Source organism: Vombatus ursinus, unplaced genomic scaffold (genome assembly GCF_900497805.2).
Source record: "Vombatus ursinus unplaced genomic scaffold, bare-nosed wombat genome assembly UNPS02014773.1, whole genome shotgun sequence".
Taxonomy (NCBI): Eukaryota; Metazoa; Chordata; class Mammalia; order Diprotodontia; family Vombatidae; genus Vombatus; species Vombatus ursinus.
Window position 1 is genome coordinate 7,559,762 of NW_020954551.1, and position 21,161 is coordinate 7,580,922.

The following is a 21,161-nucleotide window of genomic DNA, read 5'->3' on the forward strand; positions in this document are numbered from 1 at the left end:
TTTTTCCTTATCCAGAAAAGCCTCTATTTTAGCCTCAGAGTGGGAAATAAAGAAAGGTATGTGGGATTTCTTTTCAAATGGAAATTTACAAGCCACTTATCTATAAAATAGACTTGGTCTTTTGGATATTAAAAAATGAATATAGCAAGTTAATATTTAAAACTGTCTATTATATACAGACAGTAACTTTCCCATAAAACAGTTTTAATGTTCGTATCTATCTTATCCCCTTGAGAGCTCTATATATTCCAACTAGCATAATCAATAGACTTGCGTTGTTGTACCTAGCACATTTCGTGAAAGTTGCCTGAAATATATTTACAAGACAGATATGGTCTATCTGTTTTCTCCCGAGGAGCACTAACTGTCTTTCTTGCCACTCCTCATTTGATTTCATCCAAAGTTATTTCCTTTTGTTTCATTTCACAAGAATGAAAAGATAAAGCACTCATTACAGAAAAACCTCATTCCTAGCATTGACTTCGAGCTAAATGATCAGGCTTTCCTAAGGGAAGATCTTGGAATGTATGCTCATAAAGCATTGGCTCTTACACTTTGTAACTCTTTTGAGGATTTGTTTTGTTATGACTTATCGTTGTTCCCTACCCACAGAGGCACTCACTCGATGTGCATTAGTGTTTGTTTGAATTTCTTTATTATTTTTTTTGTTTCTTTTGTCTATATTAGCTTTGTTTGTTAAAGACCATTGGATCAGAGGTCACAGGGTGACACATTTAGAGCTGAAGGGCACCTCAAAGATCACTTATTCTGACCCCTTCCTTTTATAGTTAGGGAAACAGCAGTCTAGGGAGATTAAGTCTGTTGCTCAAAATCCCAGAGAATGGGTGTCAGATAGGGGATTTGAACCCAGGTCACCAGAATCTAAGCCCAGGGCTCCTTCCCCTCTGACATTTGGAATGGCACCTTAGAATTCACCTCGTATATAGATTCTCAACCTATTGTGTCATGGAATCTTTTTGGCAATCTGGTGAAGTCTGTGAATCCCTCCTCAGAATAATGTTTCTCAGTGAATAAAATAAAATGCATAGGCTTACAAAGGAAATCCATTATATTGAAATAATACTTATTCAAGTTTATGGACCTCTGATCTAGTCCTACCTTCTCAATTTACAAATGAGGAAACTCAGAACCAGAGAGGAGAAATTACTTTGGGCAACTCAACCTACCAGTCGTCACACAGATATTTCATGGCAGATTCTGGATTTGAATTTAGATTTTCTTGCTTTCTTGACATATTATCCCAGCTTCCATCCCTTCTTTGATATTATGAGGAGCTAGATTCTCACCTTACAAGTCCCAGATCCACCACCTTCTACCTTTTGGTGGAAATTATGATATAGAAAACCCCCTACCTTACTGACCTGGTTCCTCTTCCACAGGGCTTTGCGCAAGGGAAAAATCTGATTAGCTTTTCTCTTGGTTGTGTACCCTGAAGTTGAATTATTCTTCTCTACCAGCTTCCTGGGTTTCATTCCCTTACATCTTCACTGCCTAGTTTCTCTTCTGTCTCTTATTCTTGCTCTAAAGGCTTTTCCTAATAGATTCTTCCTCACTCTGGATCCCAGCATCTTGATATCTCATCGGCCCCTTTTCACTTAAAAGTCCTTTTATCTCATTGTCCCTCCTCCCCCATTTCCAATGGTTACTCTTTCATTTTATTCAGCCTGGAGTTACCCTCACTTCCTTTAAAAACACACCATCCAATACATCTAGTCTGAAGAGATTTGGATTTGTCTAAGGCTCCAAAGTATTAAGTTACTTGCTCAGGGTCACACATCCAATGTATGTCAGGTATGGGACTTGGATTCAGGTTCTTGTGACTTGGGGGGTGGGGCTACCTCTTTTTCCATTATACCATGGCTGCCTCTCTATGGCAGAGTAAGGCTCCCAAAACGGTTGAAATGCATAAGTACTTGAAGCATCCTCAGTCAATCCTATTGGGTACCCAAGCAATATTTTCTCATAGTGTCACACCATATTATCTGACAACCAGATAACTACTTGATGGTCAGCAAAAAGAGAATTCCAATTAAAACAAGGGGGGCATGTAGCGCACTGTGACATCTACTAAGAAGCCCTGTAAAATGAAAAATTAGATGAACATTTTGGATTGTACTGCCTCCTAATTATCCTTTTAATTATTCATATAAAACAAGTAAAATGACCCCTGACAGAGACATAAATGATTTAGGTAGAATCAAATATTTATAAGATGCAACTGTCTCCCTCCATGCATTGTAACAGATGTACACGAATCTATTTTCCCATATTCATCATGATGTGTGATTTTATGTATAGAATTTATAACTGACTGAAAGCCGTCATCAGTATTTAAAACCTCCCCAAGCCCTGCCTGGCTCTGTTGACTCTCGCAATAAAAGGTATATTGCCTTAGTACAATCTTTATTATTTTGTCCTCAAAAGCGTGTGTATTTCAGAATAATGATAGGTTATCACTAGGACATTTTTAATTAAGATAGGAAATCACTTTATTTTGACCTTGCTTTTGCTGCCCACAGATAGAAAGTTCACTGTTAGGATGGTTTTTTTCCCCCTAGAAGGTGGTGAGAAACCATCTTTTGCATGTAATAAAAAGCAGTTTATATGAGCATGGCTTCTTCATTGTGGTTTTAATGCTCCTTTTTTTTATTGAGAAGTACTGAAATTAATTAAACTTTTCCAGACTCACATTATAATATCCAGGTGCCCATCTTTTATGGTTGTCCCTTGTGATGGGAGCTTGTCCACCTGTGTTACCTTACTCTGGCTGAGATTTCCTCAGATTATTGACAACCCCCTCACGATGGTTTGCACATATCTGGGATAAAAAAGAGTGAATTTTTGCCAATTCAGTATACACTTCATGTATGCCTTGAGGTGTCCTAAGATCAAAGGTAAAGTAAAATAATTGAAGCTTTTTGAAACCTAAACAAGTTGGTTATACTTGCTTAATTTTTTCTTTGTCACAAAGGAGAGCTCTCTGAGTGGGCGGGGGATGCTATATTGGGACATGACTATGATGTCAAGAAAAGGCATTATTCAGATTTAAAAAAAGAAAAGAAAATTAAGCCAAAAGCCCACTAATTATATACCCATACCCTGTTTTAGAGGGGGAAAAATATTTAGGCTTTTTTCTCCTGATTGCGCCAGGCTTATTCTCTTCTTGATTTCCTAACTCTGGCCTGTACTGTCTCTGTGACTTTGGGCAGCTCACTCCTGGTCTTCATCTTTCTCCTGTAAAGTGAAAGGGTTTGATGAGATGATCTCCATCAGCCCTCCCAGCTCAATATCTGTGATCCTGTGATTCTTTGCCACATTTTTTCCTGCCTTTCCTCCTTAATTCTGTATGCCCAAAACTCATTTCTTTTGGACTGTAGAGTAGGCTACAGCAGGGGTCTGAACTTGGGGTCTATGAACTTTTTTAAAAAAATATTTAATAACTGTTTTTTAACATAGTTGGTTTCCTTGGTAATTCTGGTGTTTTATTTTATGCATTTAAAAACATTATCCTGAGAAGATATCCATAGGTGTTATCAGACTGTCCAAGAGTTCGGTGATATAAAAATGACTGAGAACCCCTGATCTGTGCCCTTACCTCCGAGAGTGTCCATTCAGATAAAGAAGAAATGAGCAAATAAAGTTCCCTTTTACATTTTCTTTTTTCATGGGAAGAATGATAAGTTTGCATTTGCTCATTTTAAGTTCACGCTTATGTCTTATGTGTTATGATATAATATAAGCAAAGTTGGAGATGCCAGACCACAGTCTGTTTTAATAGACAGTTTTGAAAAAGTGAACTGTGTGTGGAATCAGACAGAGCACTGGAACAGAATTCTGGTCAGTCAGTCAATAAACATCTATCAAGTGCCGACTATGTGCAGCACTTCACTAAGCTCTTGGGATACAACAAAAGGCTGAGGGTAAGGAGTCCACAGTCTAATAGGAGAGAGAACATACAAATGACCTGTGCAAACAAACAGACTAGTCTACAGAATACATTGTAAATGGTCAATCAAGTAAGATATTTTTATTTGCAGAACAAAAACAAAACTTTACTCAGATTCTATGTAAATGTCTAACTGGTACAGTGGAGTGTCAAAGCATTGGTTTAGAATCATCGTATAGGAGAAGGACTTGGGAATTTCTTTGGAGTCACTGATTCCCTTTGTTGATATACAACAAAATATTTCACCTTTGTTAACTAGCTTATACTCCCATGATTGGTGCTTATTACACACGTACCCTGGATATCCCTCAGCCTCATTTACCTTGTCTTTGCAGTGAGGGGGGTTGGACGATATGGTCCCTGAAATCCCAGTTCTACATGTATGATCCTATCATTTCCTCAGTTTCTTCATCTGTGTAATCAGAGGGGAAAACATTTATTTAGGGCTTACTCTGTGCAAAGCACTCTTCATTAGAAAAGCAAGACAGCCTCTGCTCTGAGGGTGTTCACATTCTAATGGGGGCCAACTGACATACCTGCTGTGGATTATTGTAGACGGGAATTCGTCAGAGGCTGCAGAGCGGGTCAATATAGAAAGTGTTGGCAGATTCAAACTTTGTTCCGTGGCTTACGGATACCAGAGGAAAAAAAATCACAATTTTAAAGTACTGAATTTTATCATAAGATCATATATTTAGAGCAAGAAGAGACCCTTCATTTTGTAGAGCACGGAAGTAATGCACAGGAAAGAGGAGTGGTTTGCCATTGTCGCACAACTAGTAAATGTCTGAAGCAGAATTTGAACTCAGGTCTTCCTGACACAATTCCAGGATGTCCTGGGTGCCATGTCCACTGTACTACCCAAGATACTGTTGTAAAGCAAGGTCGACTGTGGTCTTGGAAACTTATGATCTCTTGCCCTTTTTCTTGTATGCAGTGGCTATTCTTCTGAAAGATGACTATTTTATCAGCGGCGCGGGACTGCCGGGCAGATTCAAAGCAGAAAAAGTCGAATTCCACTGGGGCCATAGCAATGGTTCCTCCGGTTCTGAGCACAGCATCAATGGTAGAAGATTCCCTGTTGAGGTGAGAAATACTGTGGGATTGGAAAGGGAGAGTGGGACCGTGTCGTTGTTTTGGAGGGACATGCTATTAATGCCATCTCCAAGGTTGTTTCGCCAACCAAACATCTTCCAAGCCCCAAATTATATTGCAACCCATCTCATTAGCAAAGTATTTGTTTCTGTTGTGACCATTTGTTTTGTTGACTTTTGAGAAGCCATTTCTTTCTTGGAGGGAGTTCAAAAGAAACTCAACATTATTATCGTTCAAGTATTGTCAGCTCCAACTGTGAAATGTTGCCTTCGGCTTCTGGTGGTTTCGCTTAGGCTCTCCCTTTCCGAAACTGTCCTTCATAGAACTGACACTTCTGGGAAAGCTTAAGGTTAATTTCATCTTCACACTTTTTCAGGGGGATTTTAGGGAAAGCAAGAACCTCTGTTCTTCTTCTCCAAAGGCAATGCTGATGACCATCATCAATGGGGTGTGAGTTTGCCATTTTTTGCATCATAATCTGGTGCTGAATGAGGTAAGGGTCATCCCTTTCCTCTTAACTCTACAGGTGATATGGTTTGCTTTGTTCCGTTATGTGGCTCCCCACTGTTCCCTATCCCAGGACCAGCCTTCCCACAAATGCATTCTCATGGGAAGAGACATAGTACTGGCTAGGGAATGGAGTTGACTCCATTTAGATCCGTACTAACTGTGCAGAGATTCTGAGTCTGAATCCCTCTGATTCTGGGACCTTTCTTCTTTTGACAGCAATGGCGATGAATTTACACTGAGTCTCTTACCCGGTGCCCACTATAGTCAGCATTCTGTGTGTATTAGTAATGTTGTCAAACATTTTGAGGTGAAGGGTGTGGCTGGATGGACTTAGGGATGCATCTTGTGAATACAGCATCCTTTTCACCTCAATCCCACCTTTGGGATGTTAACAGGATACTGTATGCAGCTGAACTCATTGATTGACACACATTTTTATAACAGAGAGATGTGGTGAATAACTCATTTCAATACAGTAAGAACTTATTAAGTGCCATATACCTCACACTTATAGAACACTTGAAAGTTTACAAAATGCTTTGTTTTCATTATTTTTGTGCTACTATATGCAAAGTGCAGGGGATATAAAAGTGAAATGTTGTCTGCCTTTGAAGAGCTTAAGTTCTACTGGGGGTGGAATGCCTGTACCCAACTAAGTCAGTACAAAGAATATGCAAATTAATTAATCAATCAGTAAGCACTTATTAAGTACCTGTTAAGCCTAGCACTTGTGCCCTGAGACTGGGGACACAACTACAAAGAAAACCAATCCCCACTCACAAAGAGCTTACATTTTAATGGGGAAGACAGTGAATACCCATTTATGTAAATGTATATAAAGTATTAAATACTGTAGAGTTTGGGATCAAGGGCACTAGGAATTGTGGGGTCAGGCAAAGTTTCACTACAAAGTGGGGCTTGGTTTACATCTTAAAAGAGACAACAAAGTTATAGGTAGTGATTTCTAGAGGGACTGAGTCCTCTCATTTATGTGGGAGGATCCTCAAAGGTCACCTGTAGAAAGAAGTAGTCAGTGATCAGTGTTTGAAAGAAAGTAAAAAAGAAATGTGACTTCTTTATATATAGAATATGTATAGATTCTCTATATGTAGAATATACGTGGCTTCTCTATATATAGAATATATGTAGATTCTCTATATATAATCTATATGGATTTATGTAGATTATATATATAGAATATATATGAATTCTGTATAGATTATATGTGTATGTGTGTGTAACTATGCATATGTGTGTGTGGATGGATGGATTCCATGTGTATGTTTTATATATATATTAGTGTGTGTGTGTGTGTGTGTGTGTGTGTGTGTGTGTGTAAATTCTATAAGGTGGAAGTGAGGAAGGATTATATTCAAGACCTGTGCAAAGGAAGGAAGTGGAAAATTGTGAATATGAGCCTCCTAATAAGCTGATTTATCTGACAGAGAGAGCAGGCTTGAAAGGGAATGAGGGAGTAATATGGGATAAGGACAGAAGGATAAGTGGGAGTCAGATTATCAGACTAAGGATTATATTTTTTTTCTAGAGGCAATAAGGAGGATTGAAGTTCTTTTGAGTCAGAGAGTGCCATGAGCAGATCTGTGTTTTAGTTTTAGCAGTTTGGCTACTATGTGGAAAGTAGATTTAATCACTGTGTATCTTATTTACTATCAGCAATATATAGATCAATAATATCCGTATTAATTTATTTCTTATCGAGGCTATTAAATAATAGAACCTTTTTTCACTAAGAAGAGTTCGGTCCTTCGCGTCTTCACTGAGACGTATCTATTGAGACTTGTTGGAAAGAGCAGTAGGGGTTTGGGGATGGGAAGTGTTCTGAAATTCTGCTTTAGCACCATTCTAGAAGGGATGGAGTAGTGGACTTGGAGTTAGGAAGACCTGAGTTTGCATTGTGACTAGCTGTGTGACCCTGAGCAAGACATATAACTGCTAGTAGCCTCAGTTTCCTTGTCCATAAAATGAGGATAGATTCAGTGACCTCCAAAGTCCCTTTGAGATTTAAATCTGTGGTCCCAAATCACTTAACCTACCTCAGACTCAATTTCCTGAACATACGTACCTCAAGGAGATCAATGACATAAAGAAAAGCTCCATCTACACCAAACATCCCCCCTTTTTTTTAAACACCCCCCCCTTCCCACTTCTTTTAGAAAGACCGCATCGAGTGTTTGCAGGATTAAATTGATATCAACTTTGTAAGTGGGAATCTTAGGACTTTAATAGGAATATTTCCCTCTCAGTTTTATTATTTAGGCAACAGTCTATTGGCATTCAAAATGGGAATTAAAAATGTGTTGTCCTACCAAATTCTTCTCAGGGGCCTCTTTGTGTAAGATTTGTGCTACTACTTTTTTTAAAGATCTGGATTTAGGATCAGAAATCTAGAACTATAAGGGACCTCCCCTTTTTAGAGATGATGCCACTAAGCCCCAAGAAGGTTTAAATGACCATCCCAAATTCACCCATGTATTAAGGGTTAGAGGTAGGGTTTAAACCTACGCCCTCTGACTTCAGAGCCACTTTTTTTTCTCTGCTGCACTGCCCATTAGTTTAATTTCTTTTTACACATTTGAAGGTACATTTGAAAAATGTCTAAAGTCTTTTAAAATCCTGCTGGGCTATCAGCCATGCCTACTTGCAAATTTAATGGCAGAAATATTTGGCTATGTCTAGTGAATGCAAAAGGAAATCCAGATTAGTCAATTTTCCAACAGTTTGACAAGTATAACCAAATAGGACCTAAAGGGAATTATTGATTCATTCATTTGCTCATTTACTTATTTATTCATTCATCTATTTACTTCACTTATTCATTCATTCATTCATTTTTTATTTGTTTATTTGCCAGATAGTTTGGTTGATGCAGTTTTCTGGATCACAGCACAATGTATGGTTCATCTTGTGGACCATACAAGCTGTCCGTGTAAGGATGACATTATAGTATAGCCAACCATACTGCGCCTTCCTATGATCTTGGCTGGTAATTGACTTTAACCCCATAATCAGCCCAGGTCATGGCAGAGTCATTAGCCATTAGTTATAGAGGGCAAAGTAATTTCTCAACACAGATAGTATAGGTCCTCAGATGGTAAGTGAAGCATTCTTTTCACCACTCTGTCCTGATTGCACTATTCCATCGTTGACTCAATCAGCTACTTTCCAGTAAATTTGGACTTTTGCTAGAGACACTTCTTTTCTTTTTAAAAGAGATTCACATCCAGGTAGATGAAATATGGATTGTAGCTGAAGGTTCATAGAGGTTTGTCCTGTGGAGATGAAATATCAGTTGGGGCCAGTGTGCTTTCTGCAAGTACTGATTGTAGGTATGACTTCAAGCGTAGCTTGGATAACCAGGAACTTTGCTGATGGTACTTAATAATCTCCTTTTGGCAGACTTGTCTTGCCATTGTAGTGGAAAGCAAATGTTCTCTCCACTTAATTGGAAACTCAGAAGTGGGCTGTGCAAAGTCCATCGGTTCTTAATCCACTCCCAACAGAGAGATAAATCAGCTTCCTTCTTGGGCTGGATTCTGTGGGTAAGAAGTGCTCACCAGACGTGCATTCTTCTCTGAAAAATAAACTCCTTGTAATTAGGTTTTCTTTTTTTTTTTCCTAACTGAAGATCCGTCATATTCAGAGGCTAATTAGAAATGCCAGATATAATGCACAGACTTATTGTTTGACCAAGTTGTTTGTTTTTTATTATTGTAAGTAACTTCAGATGGTAAGGCTGTCTACATTAATTGGGTTCTTTCATCAAAGCCCATCTGGATCATAGAACTAGTTTAGCTTTGTTTTTTTTTAAATTATGTTTGATTTACACATTAAATTACTTTGGTGGCTCTATTTAGATGAACTTAAATTTCAGGGTTTAAAGGTAACTCATATCAGTCCAATTTATTCCACTGTAGTATATGCCTAATACATATTAGCTTGGCAATAACCCTGGGTTCTCAAAGTCTTTGCCTATGGAATGCAAACTCATGAAGTTGCTACTAAGCTAGAATAATTTCAGGTACAACCTCAACAACTACTTGAATGTTTTCAAAGGATTTTATTTTCTTTTATCACCAGTGGAAAGAGCAGTAGCTTTGGAATCAGAGGATATGGGTTCATTCTCATCTATTAATATTTATTATCTGTATGACCTTGGACAAGTCACTTAACCCCCTAAGGCACCACTATTCTCATCTATTAAATGAGAGGGCTGAACAAGGTGACCTTTGAGGTCCCTATATGATCCCATGACAAGAACGTTTACCATCAGGTGATGAATTATTTAGATCATAGCAACTCAAACATCCCCTCCCCCTTGTTATGTTGTTGAGGGAACGTGACCGGTATTGTTCAAAGAAGTTGCCATAATAATGAAATTATAGACCTTTTGAAGTTTTGAAATAACATTTTCACAGAAAAAATGTTCATCTAACCCTCAAAGATGTCTGTAATAGTTTGTTTGAAACTATTCTAATTAGTCCCCTTTGTTTCATGAGTTATTACTGAGAGTATCTCTAGTGTAAGATTTGAATGGCGTGGACAGTCCTAGTGCTTTTATTTCCATGTATTATGTTCCGTGAACAAAAACTAGAATAGAATTTCTCAGTATTTCTTAGTTATTTATTAAGCGTTATGGGTATTTGGGATTTATTCTTGTTATTATTAACAGCTATCTGATATAGAAGCTGCTGTTCTTTGGGCTTCATAGAAGCAGAAACACAGATTGCTTTATAGAATATATCTTTCTAAATCTCATATAGGGGCCCTAGGTGGCACAGTGGATAGAGTGCCAGGCCTGGAGTCAGGAAGACTTGAGTTCAAATCTGTCCTCAGACACTTACTAACTGTGTGACCCTGGGCAAGTCACTTCACTCTATTTGCCTCGGTTTCCTTTTCTGTAAAATCAACAAATCACTACAGTATTTTTACCAAGAAAACCTTAAATGGGGTCACAAAAAGTCACTCACGACTGAAACAACTGAACAAATCTCATGTAGCAAGATGTATAAGGTCTGAAATAGTGTAGACAATTCTGTTGAGAAACCATTCCACTTTTTAGCAGTTTTTGAAATGCGTTTTGTTCAGAGACTTAACCATTTCTTACCATTATCCAATCTCCTTTACACTGTATGAAAAAAATCATGACCTTGAAGTCTTTCTAGAGTTGATTCAATCCAGCAGCTTCTAAAGCTTTCCTGATCCTTTACCTGGCTTGCTCTTTACTGTGTAGACCACCCACGGTAGGCAAACATTAACAGAGACCTTGGAATAATAGAATATGAGGAGGGAGCTGTCAGTCGCTGAAACAAAACTCCATCCACTGTGTCTCTCCTGGATTTCATGGAATGGTAGTGTTGTAATGGAACTTGGAGCTCCTAGACATTCAGAAATGAGTTCCTTTCCCTCGTTTCTGAGGTGCAATTATGATCTGAGTTCCCAAGGGCCCTTGGATAAGTAAACAGCAAGAATCCCAATAATCACTTACATTTATATAGACGTATAAGGTTTGCAAAATGCCATTTCTGTGTTAGTTCATTTGATCTTCTGAACCTCACAGTAAGCCTGGGAGTTAGTGGATAAACTCCAGTTGTTCCTTACTACCCTCCGGATCAAATATCAAATCTTGTGTTTGGCTTTTAAAGCCCTTCATAGCCCAGCCTCCTCTTACCTTTCCAAGTCTTGCACTATACTCCCCTTCGCATGCCATCCAGTGACACCGGACTCCTTGTTCTTTCTCGTATGTGGCATTCCATTTTCCAGCCGGGTATTTTCACTGTCTTCCATGCCTGGAATTCTCTCCCTCCTCACCTCCATTTTGTTGGTTTCCATCAAGTTCCTTCTAAAATCCCACTGACGGGAGACCTTTGCTAATTTCTCTAGCATTAGTCCAGACCCTTCCCTCTGTTGATTATCCCTAATTTATCCTGTCTGCATCTTGTTTATACATAGTTGTTTTCATATGTCCCCTATTTAACTGTGAGCTTCCTGAGAGCGGGGATCTGTTTTTTCTTTGAATCCCCGGTGCCTAGCACAGTGCCTGGTGCATAGTAGGTACTTAGTAAATATTTGCTGACTTGATTTTCACAGATGTGAAAACTAAAATTAGCTGTCTCACAGCTTCAAGGCAGGATTTGAACCCCTAGTTTCTTCCTGACTCCAAGTATAACACTGTACCCACAATGCCACATAGCTGAACCAAAAATCCAAAATTCGGTAAAAAATTTTCAAGAAACTCACTTCACCACTTTGTCCACATAGTCAGTAACATTTTAAAATTTTATGTAAGAGCATCTGGATCCTTTAGCACCCGCAGCCTCCCTGCTCCCCTGCCTGGTTTTGCACACACCATGGACCTCTATACCCAGTGCCTTTATCTAATCTCTCTTTGCCCTTGTCTGTCCTTGTGGAGAGGGCCAGCACCCCCTGAATGGCTGCACACTCAATAGATAAGGTGTCAGCCTGAAGCTAGACCTGCTCCTTTGAGTCCATCTGGCTGATTATGCTTACCTGCGTGAGGCGCTACATTCTGTGGAATGCTCTGCATAGCAGCCATACATTTTCCCTCCTTCACTCGCCCCATTAGGAATAATGCTTCATATAGCACACAAAGATAGAATATCTATCAACAGTCAAAGACAGAGAGGCTGCAAGGAGCTATGCTCTGGGTTAAACCAGGTGGATTGCATCTGAGGTCAAAATTATCTACATGCTCATTGTTTGAGATATTTAAAACGCAGTGCAATACGATCACGGATTGTAGAGCTGTAGATACAGACTGATGGGCACTTTAAATCTTTGAAAACCTTAAATGATCCAAATTGATCACATGTGCCCTTCCAAATGCAATTCATGGGCAGTTATTTGGATTTACAAAATACAGAAGCTTAATCTGAGTAATTTTCTGGGTGGCTAATATCCTATACCTCGTGATAATGTATTTTTTATCCCAGGTTCAAAGAGAGCTGATAATGAGCTCATAATAAAGGCCATGAGGTCATAGAACTAGTCTTTGTCTAGGAACTTCTAGGAATGTCTCTGGCCTTTCAGTTCGTTTTCCAGGATCAGATGAATTTTCAGTAACCCATCTACCCTGATCTTAGATGAGTTCTCTTGTATCAGCAGCTGATGGCCAGATTTAAGGGTATAGAGCCTGCTAGGTATGATAACCAGTAACTTACCCACTTACTCTCTGTGTGACACTGGAAATTTTACTTAAACTTTCTGAGCCTCAGTTTCCTCATCTGTAAAATGGGGATAATGTTAGCACCTATTTCACGGGGTTGTTAGGATAGAAAGTGTTCAAATCACTTTAGAAACTTCATAGTATTTTATAAATGTTCGCTATTATCATTATGGCCTTGAAGAGTATATTATTACATTGAAGGAGAGTAAACTGTAAGTCCCTTGAAGAAGGTACTGTCTCTTATTTTTGTTTATATCTCTAGCACTTAGCACAGTTTACGACATATAGTAGGCACTTAAGAAACACTTGTTGACTGACTGATTGCCTGGTTGAGCATAATCTGATCGAGAGCGTAGTGTTAGACCTTGAGTTAGGAAGACCATACTTCAAACAGAACCTCAGATATTCTTCACTGTGTGACCCTGGCCAAGATACTTAATCTTTCTTTGCCTCAGCTTCCTCAACTGTAAAATGTGGATAAAATAACATTTACCTCTCCAGGTAGGTATTATTATATAACATTTGTATATCATTATATCACATTTGTATATATAACCAACATTTGTATATCATTGTATAACATTTGTATATATAACCAGGTAGGTATAATGATAGAACATTTGTAAAGCACTTAGCACAGTGACTGGCATATAGTAAGTATTTAATAAATATTCATTCCCTTGTCTTACCCCTACCTTAACAGGATGGACAAGACCTTAGGATCTCTAGGTGTGAGCCTATATCATATTTTAGTATAAATATTAAGTATCTCCCCATCTGCCCCTGAAGTCTTCTCTATGCTAAACAATCCCTATTTCTTCTAATATTCATCATAAGACAATTTTGAGTCTCTTTAAAATCTTGGTCACCCTTAACTGGAATATTCCTATGTGTTAATATTTCTATTAAAAAGTGGTGCCCAGGTTCTGCCTCCTATGGGAAGCAGGGCCCACTGGGTGTTACCCCAATAAACACCTTTCTATAACTTAAAAAAAAAGTGGTTCCCAGAATTGAATTCGGTATTATAGAAGTGGTCTGACCAACCCCAAAGTATGTTGGGATATTCCCAAACTCCATTATTCTGAACAACTTTTATTATTGCTGCCCGAATAATGCTTTGGAGGTCTTTATATTAAATTGCTGTCACATATAGATCTTGTGGTCATTTAAATCCCTGAAATGTTTTTCTCCTCATTACTGATGCCTTGTTTCCATATTATAAACTGCCTTGCTCATTAAATCCTATGGAGTCATATTTCTTACCTCTCTGCTCAGCCTTTGACCAACCCCTCTTTGCTTTAACCTTTTGGAGTTTGACCCCTTGCCCCTTACCTTGTTCTGGTTTGCTCAGATCTGATCTCTGTCTTGAACACTAATTCTTTCACCTGGCTTCCATAACATCCCCCTTACCTTGTACTCCCAGCCTTTCCAAATCTCAGGGCTTTCACTTCCAGATATCTTTCTGCCACATCCGTTCCTTTCAATGGAATAGCTTGTGGCCAAGGGAGACAATGGAACATACCAGACCGCCCCTCCCCCACAGGTTATGACTTTCACTGAACCATGCTCAAAGAGCCAACTTTAGGCTTGATGAAGCCACTGCTGTTTCTCAGTCCATTTCCTATCTCTTAGACGAGGTCTTTATCTTTCTTCCTCCTAGACATCTGTGCTGTTGGGCAGGAAAAGAGGCTTGTATAGAAAACTTTCTCAGTGTTACTCCATCAGGAGACTTTTTCCATATTAATAACCCTAGTTATTAATATTCTCTCCATCTTGAAATTGTCATGAATTATTTTAATGTACTTTGCATTTACTCAGTAGAATACATTTAGTATTCCCCTGGTTCAAGAGTTCTTAACCTTTATCGTATAATGGACTCCTTGGGAAGTCTATGAACCCTTTCTCTACATAATATTTTAAATGCAGAAAATAATATGTATAGGATTACAAAGAAAACTAGTTATATTCAAATTCATTTACCAAAACTTTCAAACAAAAACCCAAGCTCACAGACCCCAGGTTAAGAACCCCTGAATTGGAAACAAAACTCCTTGAGAGTAGGAACAGTTTCATTTTTGTCTTTGTAACCCCAACAGCCAGCAGAATATCTGGCATATTGTAGGTGCTTAATACATGTTGGTTGATTTGAATCCCAAGTGTCTAAACCGGGGTGGGGAACCTGTGACCTCGAGGCTACATGTGGCCCTCTAGGTCCTCAAGTGCGGCCCTTTGAATCCAAACTTCACAGGACAATAAGGGGATTTGTTTGGATTTGTTCAAATGGCTGCATTTGAGGACCTAGAGGAACAGGAAAGGAGAACAGGAGAAAAATTTTATCATTTATACAATATTATCATCTCCTTGCTGTCTTATTTCAGGATGAAAAAAATTGGAGTCTGAGGAATTATTTCTTAACATAAACATGACCTCCTTTCCCACTTGTCTCCCTATTTTATTATTAGTATTAGCATTAGCAGCAGCACCAGTAGAATTGTTAGGCTTGTCATAGGTTCTTAGAAGAGTTGTATTCTGGAAAGTCTGATTTGTTGATGAAGGGTCTCTTTACGTTGCACTGACTTTCCATGAAATGCTTTGATCTATTTAACAATTTCTCACCTGTTATGCTTTTTGCTATCTCGTGGCATAGCTGTGATTTACCTCCCTATATTAGCAACTTCAGCGTTGTCCATTGAGTGGCAGGGGGATAGGTTGAATTTTTAATTAATGACTTTATTAAAATAAAGATTCCACTTTAGTACAGGATGTTTCATCCTTTATTAGTGAAATATTTAATCTCCATCTGGCTGATCTTTTATGTGTATGTCCTGTATTAATTAAGAGGAACATTTGAGGATGCCCTGGTACTTACAGTATACTCAGCGGAGAAGTTAATGCATAGTTGCACAAAGCCTGAGACCAGATTTAGAGAGGTAAAAAGTAGCCCCGGTCCCAGGAGTGGTAAATCTTCATAATATCTGACAGACCTCATCTCTCATAATCAGCCTTAGATGTGAACTTGCTCAGGGCTCTTTTGACGGTATGTCTTTGACATGTCAAATGCTGCAAGCTGATTGAACTGAACTGAGAATTACAGTCAAAGAGAGGACTGTCTGCAGGAAAGGATAAAAAGAAAAGGAAAGAAAAGAAACCAGGTTGTTATCAGATTCCCTGAATGCAGAAACTTTCCTTGTGGTAGCTCTGAACAAGTCAAGGTCCTCAGGACCCTGGAGAGGGGCAAAGATGGCTTTGAAGTATGTTCATGGGATCTTAGGATACAGAGCTGGATAGTCATAGGTTCATAGTATCACACCTTTAAACCTGAAGGGATCTCAGAGGTCATCTAGCCCAAGCTCCTTATTTTATCAAGAAGGAAACTGAGGCCCAGGGAGAATAAAAACAACAACGAGCATTTGTGTGGGGTCATAGAGTGAATCGCTTCACCCCGTTCACCTCAATTTCCTTATCTGTAAAATGAACTGGAGAAGGAAATGGCAAACCACTCTAGTATCTTTGCCAAGAAAACCTCACATGGGGTCGTGAAGAGTTGGACGTGACTGAACAACAAGAACAGTGGATAGAGCCCTGGGTCTGGAGTCAGGAAGACCTGAATTACTTACTTACTAGCTATGTGAAATTGGCCAAGTCACTTAAACATCTCGTTGCCTCAGCTTCCTCATCTGTAAGAAGAGCTGGAGAAGGAAATGGCAAATCACTTCAAATATCTTTGCCAAGAAAACCCCAAATGGGGTCACATAGAGTCAGATACAACTGAAATAACTGAACAACAACAAATGTTTTTTTTTTAAGGTTTGAAAAATACTTTTACATATGTTAACTCATTTGATCCTCAAAACAACCATATGAGTAGGTGCTAGTATTATCCTCATTTTAAAGAGGAGGAAACTGAGGCACAGAGAGTTTAAGTGACTTGCCCAGGTTCTCACAGGTGTTTGATCCAGGTTACACAGTAGTGAGAATCAGAAATGGGATTTGAATCTCGTTCCTCCAACTCTAAAGTAAGTCTTATAGTCCAACCTCCTTATTTTGCAGGAAAAAAAGAAAAAACTTATGTTTAGGAAGAAGTGACTTGTCTGAGGTCACATGGTTATGAAGCAGGAGAAGTGGTATTAAAACTCAGGTGCTCAGCCTCCAAAGTCAGGGCTTCCTCTTTGTTTTCTCACAGTTCTTCTAGATTGGAGTCAGTGTCAATAACGCCACAGAAGAGTTTAACTCAATTGCTTAGCTGCTGATTCTTTCAAATTAAACCAACAAAATAAAACAAAAAGCAAAGAAGCAATGTCCAAAGATTGTCTGATCCTTTGGAAAATTGGAATGAGAAGCAAGCAAAGGAAACACAAAATATTGAAAATGCTTTGCTCTGCTAATCAACTCGAGGGCATCTTAACATGGCCTCCAGCACAAAGCAGAGGGACCATTTCCATTTCCAGTGGATGAAAATTCCAACCAGTTACAGGTTCTCGAAGCCAAGAATAGATTTCTTTACTTGTACTTAGTAAAAGATCTAAAGGTTTAACAAAATCCCTTAGTATGGCCCATTTCTATGGGAAGAGCCAATTTTTTTAAACCCTCATCTTCCTGTGAATGAAAATTGGTTTAAGACCTTTTCTCCATTCAAATCCTCCACTCAGCTGTGGTCCAACATTTGATGCTACAGCAGCAAATGCTCTTTTCCTCAAAATCCAATTCACAGAGCCAGGCAACTCAAATAACACTGGGCCTGAGCAGGTTTTTAGCTCTGAGGTCAAGGCTCCAGGAGGCCCAGTACCAGATGCATCATATGTTCAAGTCTAGAAAATTTACTGGTGGAGAGCTAGACTCCTTCTCCCCCAGCCCCATTCCCCTCATCCTGGTCCTGTCAAAACTGCAGCACAAAGGTTTCAAGCCATCTTAAATCTCAAGCTTTTAACAAGTTCTTAGTGACATAGTCACTCAGAAGGGACATTCTGAAAGATTTATAAGGGATAGAAAGAAGTCAGAATCGAGAGAAAATCTATTTCATTTCCTTCACCTCAATGCCAGCCATAGAATTTCATAGTATTTCTTGTAATGGAAAAATGAAGCAATTGCCGGAGTCTACCTGCTGGGGGAATGTGGAATCCTGAGCTGAGAACAGCTAGGGCTCTGGAACCATATGGAGGCTGGTAGTTCAACTTCACACATACACCCCCGCTCCCCAAACCCCCTTGTCATTAAAATAGGTACATTTCACTCCTCCAGAGTTTGTAGAAATCTTCACGGCTGTGCTTTTGAAGATCGAGTTAATTTGTTGCAAATATTGAGGTTAATAGTGATAAGCCTACAAACCCGGCTTCTTTCTGGCCCGCTGTCAGTAGACTTTGAGCAGTTAATAGATCATATGAGAGCTGAAGATGTCAAGGAATATGTTTCTTCTAAGGCTGTCATGTCTCATACGCTGGAGGTGCTCAGTGTTTCTAATAAGGAGGAAACTCTTAGAGGGGCCATTTCTTGTTACTTATGGTGTTGCACTTTGCTGGGGATGGAAGGTTAGAATCACTTTCACCCGATGGCAGAAAATTGCACCCTAATTTTTGAATAGATATTTCCATTCATTCTTTTAATTTTGCCCAATCAGTCATTTGGTGAGGGTCTTTATTAATTAAGCACCTATCAATCAACAAAGATTTATCAAAAGAGGCTGTTTCATTCTAGGCAATATGGTAGTTACAAGAGATAGAGACAAAAACAAATCAACAACAACAAGAAAAAACTATCCCCTGCCCCCAAGGAACTGACATTCTACTGTGAACAACAGCATGCGTATATATAAATAATATATAAACGAATACAAGATATATGCAAAGGGTAATTTTAGGGTGAGAGACCATTAGCCTCTGCAGGAAATCAAGAACTATGATAGTACTGATGTTGAGATTTGCAGAAAGTTTGCAATACCAGGCTTCTCGTAAGGAAAAACTTGTTCCAGGCAAAGAGGGCAACCAGTGCAAAGTTAGGGAGATGGGAGATGAAGAGTTATATATAAGGAATAGAAAATAAGCCATTTGGGCTGCTTTGTGAGGGAGTAAAAGTCTTATATAATGAACTCTATATAAAGTACGTACTGCACACACTCACCCACGTATAGTATCGTATGTTGTATTACATCTTTTATTATGGATAATGTCACATAGTTCATTATATAACGAGAAGCAGCATTACTGAGTGGGTAGATTACTAGCCTTGGGGTCTGGAAGGTCTAGGTTCTGCCTGCCTCTGATACATATTCCTTAAACCATGCTTAAGCAAGTATTTATTAAGCACCTACCAGACATTGTACTCAGTAGGCACCAGCCTTCAACAAAGAATGCAACAATTCCCACCCACAGGGAGCTTAAATTCTAAACGGGGAGACAAGAACATCTAAAAATAGAAATTTCTCTATTCTAATATTTACGAAGTTGGTTAAGTATAGGAGAGTTTGAGAGAGGGAACAACAGTTGGGGGAATCAGGCATGGCTTCCTCCCAGTGTCCTGGGTAACTTTCTGAAATGATAAATTATAGATGAATTGTAAGTGAAAGGAGTTTCCAAACTGAGAGTTCCCTACATGAATGAGATAATAGGTTTGGATCTAATAATAATAATAATAATAATAACAATGAAGATCTAATACTATCAAAGGAAGAAGACAGATAAGAATAGTCATGAGACAGAGCGTGGAGACAGAAAAGACGGCCTAAATTTAGACAGTCTTCCTGTAGAGAACTAAAGATGCTAATTCTTGGCTTCTAGTGACAGTCTACCAAACTGTTAATAATAATTATAATATTAATAATATTATATTAAAGTATTATTTAAAATTAATGTATTAATTAATAATTATATTTATTTTAATATTGATTATTATATTAATTATAATTATTATGGGAAATATTATATAAAATATAACTATTATATAAAGATAATTATGATATTAATAATATAATAATTGATAGTGATTGTAATATTAATAATAATAGCTTTAAGGGTCATAAAGTGCTGTAGATATATTTACTCATTGGATCCTCACAACAGCCTGTGAAGTAGGGGTTATAATCCCTATTTTACAGATGAGGAAACTGAGGCTGAGAGGTTAAGCAACTTGCCCAGGCTTACAGAGCTTGTAAGTGTTTAAAGAGTAATTTGAGTCAGGTCTTGCTGACTTCCAGAGCCACTGCTTTTACTCACTATGTCATTAGCTGTTACCCTGTTGATAAAGTATATTTTAATTTGAAGAATTTTAATCTTTTCTGCGTGAGATTTTTTACTTTCTCATTGATTTGGCCTACATAGGATGCTTTTTTATTGGCTAAATACAACACCCTTCTCTGTATTTCCAATAATCTAGTCACTGATCATTTTGGGAAATCACATGTTGAAAGCAGAAATGGAAATTATCCAATTTTTAATTCCATATTCTGAGAGCTTAAGGCTATATTCATGGCCAGGTGATGGATTCACCTGAATGGTGAAATTAGCACAAACAATAAGCCTCTAAATGAGAGAATACCTTTATCAGGTAGTTAACAATTACTGCATTATGCCTTTATTTGTGTTCTTGCTTTAGCAGAAGTGCCATGAAACTCCATTGAGTGACTCTACTGGCCAATTAAGTCCTCTCGCTGAAAATTTGATATTATTTACTAAGAAAGAGATCCAGTTCTGAAGATGACATCTTAGAAAAAATGTAAAATAAAACGGTGGTCCTGATGAGAGCTTTAGAAATAATAGTTTGTTTGTTTTTTTTCCTTCCATTTCACAGTCAGTGGTTGAAGATAACAGAATTAAGGTCTAATACATTTGGTTGAGCAAAATTCCCTTCTAAAAACAACTTCTTAAGGAAATTTCAAGAGAGACATATTGTTCCCCCTCATATATGCTCAGTCTCAAACTTATTCTATTTATTTCTCATGTATTGCATTCATCTTCCACCTCCACGCCTTTGCAACAGTAGTCCACGGTGTCTGAAATTTGTACCCTCCTGACTTCTGCCTCTTAGTCTCCCTAAGTGCCATCAAGCACATCTCAGATGCTACCCTCCTCCGTCAAGCCTTTCCCAAGCCTCCTACTTATTAAGCATTCTTTCCATCTTGAAATTACCGTGTATTAACTTACGCGTGCTTTAGATTTTATCTTAGTTTATCTTTATCTCTCTAGTAACCTGTTAGATTCTTGGGGGTGGGAACTGTTTCATTTTTGTCTTTATATCTCCTATCACAGTCTTTTGTACCTAGAAGTAACTTAATAAATGTGTATTGAAGATAGATAGAAAGAAAAGTAGATAGATAGAAAATTAGATAGAAAGAAAAGTAGATAGATAGATAGATAGATAGATAGATAGATAGATAGATAGATAGATAGATAGATA

The 21,161-nt window shown here is 38.3% G+C and overlaps 1 protein-coding gene across 2 annotated transcripts in view; it reads left to right on the top strand.

The window, feature by feature from the left end:
• PTPRG (protein tyrosine phosphatase, receptor type G) overlaps positions 1-21,161 on the top strand; it is a 790,321-nt gene that overhangs the window by 429,806 nt on the left and 339,354 nt on the right. For both annotated transcript variants that reach the window (XM_027863786.1, XM_027863787.1), the window contains exon 4: positions 4,905-5,053. In XM_027863786.1, coding sequence (XP_027719587.1) covers positions 4,905-5,053 — 149 coding nt within the window. The remainder of the gene's footprint in view (positions 1-4,904; positions 5,054-21,161) is intronic.